Below are 9522 nucleotides of genomic sequence, written 5' to 3'. Positions count from 1 at the left end.
AATTATATATATATTTCATCATAATAAGGCCCTTAGTCCATTATCTAATTCATATTAACCAAATAATAAAACCAAAGTTCATACTCTGCACAACCATGGTCATTTAACTCATTTGTTAAGCTAAAAGTTCGAAAAATCCATAAACATGAGTTCATTTGGGTTTTGAAATTAAAATAATCCATTCAAACTATAATAAACACATTTGAATCATTAAAACACTTTTACAAGAAGACCTACGCTTAAAATCAAAGATAGATGAAATTAAAGTTTTAAAAGCCTTTTTGAAATATTTTGGATATGAATCCTTGAATGGAAGAGGGTTCAAGGATGGATACAATACATCAAATTCAATACAAACCACTTATTTTCGGTGAAGAAACACATCCGAACCCGCCCTTTTTTCCTTCCTTGAGTCTTAGCTCCAATGGTTCCTTTAAGAGATTTTTGTGTAGAGAGGGAGTTGAATATTTGAAGTGAGGGGTCTTTTCTAGGTCTAGGACTTAAAACTAATCCTATATAAATTTAAAATCCTAAAAATGTCATCCTAGAGTCCTAAAATACATTGGGTGAATTTACACAAAACACCCCAAGCTGCCAGCTGGAGAGACAACTTTTGGAGGCCCCCGATCGTAGTTTTGGAATGAAACTCCCAAACCTTAATTCCTTCTCGTACATATGAAGGACATGGTGGACGAGTCGTTGCCTAGTCTAGTGACCGTCGACTGGCTCGTCGATGGACACTGTTTTTCTGCAGTTTTTGTCTAGGAGTTTGGGTCGTCTTCTAGGGCCCCTCGTGGATCCTAGATGGAGTCTACCCAAATGATTAACCCCAAAACTAAGTCATATAGGTCTTACAAACATATAACACAAAATTCAAGCAAAACTGACACATAAAACTCACTCAAACACATCAAGACACAAGATTATTTTCTAAGGCACACCTTCCAAACGTCATGGACGTTTGACCTACAAATATAACCAAACTTCACACACTACTTATGAACACTAATGTTACTCATTTTAACTTAAAATTTACTCAAGAAACAACAAGGAATATCAAGTTAACCTTAGTTAATTGTATGGTGTTACATTCTTGATGAATAGAGTTTCAAGGATTAAGAATCCACCAATTATTTGAAGAAGCACCACTCAAATATCTAATTCAAGACCTTCCTTGAGTTTTGTCTCCAGTGGAGTTCTAGAGAATTTCTATGGGATTTTGATTTTGATTTTTAAGAATGAAGTCTTATAAGTGGTAAAGGATTATAAACATGTTCAAAATACCCAAAAGATTCTTAAAGAACCACCCAATGTCTTATTTGTATGTGGGGTGAATTTACCAATTGAGCCTTGCATTTATAGTGAAGTTGTGCAGGAATATCAGACCCAAACGAAGGAGAGCACCTACTGGGCGTCCTTCAATCGACGTCATGTGCTGGTCATCGTCGTTTAGAACTGGGACTTTAAAATGGGAGCTTAAGCTCCCTAGGATATTTACCCATTGACTCCACGACTTACGTGGCATCGACATGGACAATGGCCATCGTTTACCATCAGTTGGTGGGACTGCCTTGGGATGTTTTGGCCACCAACACGGGTCCTTCCTCAAGGACCCTTGGATGGTCCTTGGGATGTTTGATCTGTTGTTACTAACCTAACTATGACTGTATACTATTTTAGGACCTCCCACAACAATTTTAACAATAATGAACACTTAAAACTCAATGAAACATGCCAAGACACACAAGGTCATTTCAGGGCCAACCTTTCTAACGTCATGGACTTTCCTTGACATTTGACCTCCAAACATCATGAAACTTGACACTCTGACTATAAACACTATAAAAACTCATATGAGGACCTCATAAAATTATGATACACACATATAGTCACATAAACACACATGAGGCACATAAGTGACTTAGTTGTCGAACGTCTTAGTCTTCTCTTATCATTTGACTTCCAAATAACCTAATACCTTAACCACTCCCTCGATAACACATTATAGACGAACTTATGAACTTATACCTTAATGAAAACAATGGTAGGATCTAGCTTTAACTAAGTGAATTTCGATATATGAAATTCTCTCCCACTTAGACAATATTCGTCCTTGAATGACACTTGCCAACTCTCCGAACACTTCCAAGAATAGAAATTCATCTTAATAACTCATGACCATTACATGTAACACATTATACAAATCAATAATCTAGTAAATCATCAAGTTCACATAATCAAGAGCATCACGACACAACAAGAAACTACAATAAATTTTACTACGTACTATGCCATAAAGCTCACATCCTTCATTCAAAATAGAAAAACCTCATTTTATATTCAATATCATGCTCAAATACATAAGTTATAACTACATTGAAACACTTTTAGACCAAATATTGAATTAGTCAATGTTTGTAAAATGTTACAGTGAGCAAGCAGCCTTTATGGTGAATTATGCAAATTTTCAAAAATGCAACTTTTAAGAAATTCATGATGGAAAGATACTAATATGCGAGATCCTGTAAAGACATCTTACAACATAATCATAACTTCATAAAATGCACAATGAAAGGAATCAATGATATCCAATTACAACAAGGAATTACCATCATCATCCTCATCCTCATCAGGCTCTGATCCTCTAGTCCGGAGTGCATAGAGACGCCTCTTATTTTGAGCATCATCCTTTGGAAGATTAGGAACAACTTTCTTACACTATATTCCTCTAGCCTCAATAGTGGGAAAATCTCTAACATTATGATCATCCTTCCCACCAACAATGCAACAACTAGTACCGGCTAGACACTTCCCTTACTGCCTCTTTTGCACAAGTGACACATGTAGGCTTTCCATTTTGAGAACCACCTCCTTTCTCAAATTTACATTAGCACCCATAGGTTCTTATTAAGCTTGAGAACTCTTTTTGAACCTAAGTTGATTATGATCAATTCAACCACTCCTTTTCATGTTTCTAGCAATCCTACAAAGTTTAGATTCCTCAATCGATTGTGCATACACCATGAGTCTAGCTAGGGTCATATCATCATGTAGCAGGCCGTACGAAATTCTTCATTCACTAGATGAGTGACACCCATCATAAATCTACTCATCTCATCCCTAGGTCTAGACAGAAGGGATGGAGCATATTTAGAAAACATAGAGAACTTCAAAAAGTATTCCACAATACTCACATTGCCTTGCTTCAGATTGATAAACTCCTCTACCTTAACCTCCCTCCTCTCACGGACAAAGTACATTCTAAGAAAAGCTTCATTAAATACCTCCAACTCTATAGGACCCAACTTAACTGAATTATTGTCTTTCCATTGTGTCTAACACACTTGAGAAACCTATTTAAATTGATACAATGCCAGCTTCGCTTTCTCCGTAGAAGTCACTCCCATAGTATTAAATATGTTATACACCTCATATATAGACTCTTGGGTATCATTTTCACGACCCAAATTGTGGAATCCGAATCACAACCGGCGTCGTTGACCTCTTAGAGGTCGCAGGTAAGCCTCTTCTTGCATTGATCATATTCATATTGTTAATTTGTGCGGAGAATTTTAAACCTTTTATATGTATAAAGTTTGCATAGAGTTGATATATTTAATACATAACTGCATCATATACTAATCTCAACGTAAATGAAACAACCATCTATCAGAAGAACAAATTGGAAATACAAAATAAATATATCACAAGTAGTTTGCCTAACATGACCTTATTACAAAGATTCGAAATGAAAATACAAATGAAACGCTAGGGAAAATATCCACTAGTTATGTCTAAAACTAAGTATAGACTAAATTGTAGCATCCCAAAAATCAAGAGGACCTACCAAATGGTTTGGGAGAATGCTGAAGTCCAAACCGTTGCAACAGTCTTCAATCTGCCCTCTGACTTGCACCGATAAAATAGTAATATTGTATGGAATTAGTACACACTTGTACTAAGTATGGTTACATGCAGCAACACATAATGGTAATGCATGAACAAGAATGGCTCTTCCGAATCAACGTGCTTTCTTAGAAGGTCAAGTCTCGTGACTTTGCCTATTTCGTAATAGGTAGGTCATACCATGAATACATCACACATCATAAACACATACGTTAACATTATATACATTTCATGTTTCATAAAGTAAACATTTCATATCCATGAGACCTTGGAAGCATGGACGTAGTATTAAGACGTCTCATGTAAGGGCCCAACATATCGACTTTCAACCCGAGGGTCTCTTTTAACAAACACAAAGCGTCCTTAATTCTTTTACTTGCACTTCACATTATTCATTTCATTCATTCATAGGTTTATGTGAACACAAGCTATACCTAGGCTGAAGTTTAAGACTCTCATTGGGATCATGAAGTGCAATGATCAAGAATGACCTCATGCTATTACTTGAATCCGGTTTAACCTCTTGATTGTCTTGCACAAACAACTACCATATTGTTCATTTCATTATCTTTAATACTTTGAGGAACTTCAAACTTAACCGACAGATCAGGTGAGCATCATGAAATCCATTGTCTCCCCGACACCGAATAGAGGTGGAGTCAATGACCAAAGTGAAACAAAAAACATACAAGCTTTAGGGGTTCAAACTAAGCTAGTTTCCCTATGTTGGTAACATATTTCAAACACTAGGAGGATTAGGGATACCCATACCCACCTTGGAGGAAAGTATCATCTCATGTGATTTATGTGAACCTCCGCCCTTACCGAAAGAAGATTTAGGGAGACCCGTACGTCATCGAAGCTTGTTTCTTAGCATGAGGTAGTCATAGCTCATTAGATGATTTCTCATCTCTTCTTTACGTATTAAGTGTAAATTGTCCTTACACTTACATATAGAATGTGATTGAGACATGTCTCTTAAATATTCAACACTGGTTTAGGTGAGTACTTTTAGTAACCTTTACTTAGGCTTGGTTTAGACTTGTCTCACCATTCATATAAGACTCTTATTATGTTGTGTCCATTTTCTTTATCATCATAGTTTAACATAGTTACTCACCTCATTACTTGAATCGTCATTTTTCATCTTTCCCTTAACTTACATCATATGCCGTGCTCATGGTTGTTAGTCTACTTTACGCTCATGGTAGTACCCTCTTAGATATACTCATATCTAGTTAAGTGTTTAGCGATTATTTAAGTGTATATTGTGCAACACTTATTCATCTTGTACATTCAGCCAAAGGGGACCCCAGTTCGATACCTAGTTGTTGCGTTTTGTTTAATTATTTTTAAGATTTATATGTCTCAAAATTTCGGTCAAGAGGACCCGTGTTCGAATTCCTTGGGAATCATATAATTTTTTATTATATGTGAGACTTATGTATCCCACACATTTGGCCTTGGAGGCAGGTTCGATTCCCCACTTTCACACTATTTCTTTTTCTTTTAATTCAAGGCCTCTTCTCTTAGTGTTCGGAACTAGAAGTCTCGGTTTCTACCCTCAATGGCAGCATCTTTTTTTTACAAGTGGTTAACAGAGACCTAGTCAATCAGTATAGGGCATTAGTTTATTCCTTTAATTTATCCTACACATTTGGCTTAGAGTTTTACATAAACTTTTAAACAGTAATTCATTCTAAAATAATTTCCATCTACCCATTGCACCTCTTAAGTTCTAAAGCGTGACACATTAACCCAAGTTCGTAACCACAGTAACTCACAATTTCGTATGTATTAACCTTTGTTCTGCAACGATTTCCTCTGTTTCAATAGAGAAGTATTTGGGTTCATTAGGCCCTTAGATTAATATTTAGTCCTGGTGGAATTAACATCAAAGTTCCATTGTGTAATTGAGACCATGGTCGAGAGTCTTAGACTCCAAAGAATCGGCAACTTAATATATTATTAAGGGACCATAACTTCATTTTCTTATTCATGAACATCACGATTTCTTCTTTCTTGATAAACACACAACATTATTTAGCACTTAATTCACATTTTCTTCAATTAATCCGTAACAACATAATCACGAGAAAAACAACATACTTGAGAACATGTAACCTTCAAAATTAGGATGTACATAACAACATTATAATCAGACCGAGAACACACATTGTACAAAATCACAATCATTTATAAAATCATCTACCAGAAGTCATACCAACGCATGCATAAATAGTTCATAGGATCTACTAACAGGGGAATGCAAAGGGTACAACTTAGTTTTTAGATTGGAATTGAACTGAACCTTAGGGGACATTTGGGATACAGACTAAGAGAGAAGAAAACCCATACCTTTTAAATTTTGACAACCAGCCACAACCTCATTTCCTAACCCACCCACAAACCTCTCTTCCGATCCTTCATTCTTGTTCACAAGTTAAGTTCTTTACGTGATTTCTTAAAGGACTTAGGCGTACAATTTTTGTGTTCATTTTTTATGGATGAAGTCGAGAACTCTGTAGAAAGGTATGTTAATTTTTCTGTTTTTTAATTACAAAGTAAATCTGAAAAATGTTTAATGAAGAGATAATGAATTAAGAGTGCACATTGAGTACACTCCTAGTGGGAGTCGTGCGCCTCTTTCCATTGGGGTTTGTTGTTGAATTTTTCAACTCAATTTAAGTGATAAAATAAGATTATAATACAAATGTTAAGTTACTATAATACCCCTCCTTATTTTTTTCTAATTTAATTAACTTAAGTCACCCCTTTTTGTGCCTCAAACTCAGCATGAACCTGAGTGAAGAGATCCGATCAAACTCGGGTATGACCACCGAACATTGACCCATTTTTACTAATAAAATTATATTCATCCTAGGGTAATTCCCATACTACCCCTAGCCCTGAAATTACCTTTTTACCTCTAGAACCCTTAAGACCTAAAACTAACCCTCTAAGTCCGATTAAGACTCACCCGGGTAAATGCTAGCGTTCGAGGCCCTATCGTGGCTACAACCAACCCTGTCTTGCTGAAGCAACTCACAAAATTTGTTGGCTTTGATGGTGCACAGGTCCAAGTGTCTGGTTTCGCGCATATCAAGTTGTGTGAACCCAGTCTAACCTATACATTCGAGGTACGCATAGGTCATACTTAGCATAGTCATTTTTGTGTTGTTACATTATCCCCCCTCTTAGGAACATTCTTCCCCGAATGAGACTACACCTCATTTAATCAAGGAGGGTGATTTTATAAAGTTACTTCATCATAATTAAATGTTTCTCCCTTGTGAACATTTGATTCACACTTATTTGGGTGGTGCATACTGTTCAAGCTTATCTAAGGCTTTATACATAACATTGAGGAATTTCCTTCTCAATCACACATAACTTAATGGACATTGCATATCAAGTTATACAAAAAACATGACTATGCTACACAAAAACATCAACAGAAATTGCAAACATAACTTCATTTTAACTCATATAGTGTTATTATAAAACATACGATTAGTGACCTATATTACCAAGTTGACTACAACACCTAGCATTCAGAGGTTCTTCAACATAAATCAAAAGTTTAGGAGAAGAATATCTAACCTCATGAACTGAACAAATCAGGATAGCGGGATCTTATATCAGCCTCGCCCTCCCATGTTGCCCCTAAACAAGGTGGTTCTGCCATAGGACTTTCACTGTGGCAACCTCCTTGTTCCTCAGTCGCTTCACTTGACGATGTGAAATTTCGATTGGAACCTCTTCATAAGAAAGGTTCTCATCAACTCTGGACCCCTCAACAAGAAGGATGGATGTTGGATAACCTAGATACTTCTTAAGCATTGAAACGTGAAACATTGGATGAACAGAAGCATAATCTTGAAGTAACTTCATCTCGTAGGCAACATTTCCTACTCTCTACAAGACCTCATAAGGACGTATATACCTCGGACTCAACTTACCTTTCCTACAAAACCTAATCACCTCTTTCATCGGTGATATGTTAAAGTAGACCTGATCACCCACCTGAAATTCTAGAGCTCTCTTTATGTTGTCTGCATAGGATTTTTTATGACTGTATGCAGTAGCCAATCTATCTCTGATCATTCTACATAGCCTCATGTACGATCTCAGGTCCAAGGATGGTAGATTCTCCTATCTCACATCACCTAACCGAAGACCTATATCTTTGGTCATATACTTCTTCGAAAGATGCCATCCAAACACTTGAATGGTAGCTATTATTGTAAGAGAGCTCTATCAGCGACAAGTGATCATCCCAACTCCCCGTGAAGTTAATAACACATGCTCTCAGCATGTCTTCAAGGTTCTGGATGGTACGCTCTGCTTGTCTAGCTGTCTGCGGATGAAAAGCAATTCTAAGCTTCACCTGTGTACCAAAGCCCTTTTGTAAAGATCTCTCAAATTGAGAAGTCAATTGGGCTCCCCTATACGAGATGATAGACAGCGGAATCCCATGCCATCTTACTATCTCATCAAAATAAAGCTTGGCATAATCTTCAACCTTGTGAATAGATTTCACAGGTATGAATTGAGCGGATTCGGTCATTCTGTCAACAATAACCCAAATGGAATCATGTAGTTTCCTAGTCTTTGGTAGACCAACAACAAAATCCATATTGATAGCCTCCTACTTCCATCTTTGAATCATATTTGTTTGAGTGAAACCCTAGGATTAAGGTTTTCAGCCTTAACCTATTGTAAAATCGGACACTCCTCCACAAATTTAGAGATATCTCTATTCATGCCTTCCCGCTAATAGACCTCATTAAGATCATGGTACATCTTGGTAGAACGTGGATGAACGGAATACCTTGAACCAGTAGCTTCTGCCATAATAGTAGATCTTAAATCATCAAGATTGGGTACACATAATCTGTTTTGGTACCTGAGTACGCCATCCCGTCCTAGGGAAAATAATTCATTCAACTTACTCAATCTCGAGTCTTTCAACTCCATGTGTACTAGGTAGAGATGCTGATCGGCTTTAACATCTACAACAAAGGATTATTCGGAACTTGAGAGAACCTAAACAGCCCGAGTTGGTACATCTGCTAGTCGTACACCCAATCTAGAAAACTTGTGTACCTCTTTAACCAGCTCCTTCTTCATTTCGTCAATATGAGACATGCTTCCCATGATCAATCGACTCAACGCATCAGCCACTACATTAGACTTACCCGGTGATAATAAACACTCATATCATAACATTTGAGAAGTTTCTATCCATCTCCTTTGATGAAGGTTCAACTCCCTCTGTGTAAAAACATACTGAAGACTTTTATGGTCAGTATATACATAAACATGCATACCATATAAATAATTTCTCCAACGTTTTAATGCCAATACCACAACAAATAACTCAAGATCATAAGTAGGGTAGTTTTTCTCATCGACTTTCAATTGTCTTAATGCATATCCAATAACCTTGCCATATTGCATAATAACACATCCCAAACCTACCCGACAAGCATCACAGTACATCACATATCCTTCTCCATTCCTCCGCAACGTGACGATTGGTGCTGAAGTTAGTCTTTCTTTGATCTCTTGGAAGATCTTCTCACAATTTTCACACTACTCAAACTTCACCTT

The 9522-nt window shown here is 36.8% G+C and overlaps 1 protein-coding gene across 1 annotated transcript; it reads right to left on the bottom strand.

The window, feature by feature from the left end:
* Positions 1-7572: 7572 nt before the first annotated feature.
* LOC114077178 lies at positions 7573-8028 on the bottom strand. The gene is made up of 2 exons (XM_027916857.1): positions 7933-8028; positions 7573-7824 (listed from the first exon to the last, which is right to left on the bottom strand). Exons 1-2 carry the CDS (start codon positions 8026-8028, stop codon positions 7573-7575), a joined length of 348 nt encoding a protein of 115 aa, XP_027772658.1.
* Between the last annotated feature and the right edge of the window lie 1494 nt (positions 8029-9522).

Source organism: Solanum pennellii, chromosome 5 (assembly GCF_001406875.1).
Source record: "Solanum pennellii chromosome 5, SPENNV200".
Classification (NCBI taxonomy): Eukaryota; Viridiplantae; Streptophyta; class Magnoliopsida; order Solanales; family Solanaceae; genus Solanum; species Solanum pennellii.
This window is presented reverse-complemented; position numbering and strand designations above follow the sequence as displayed.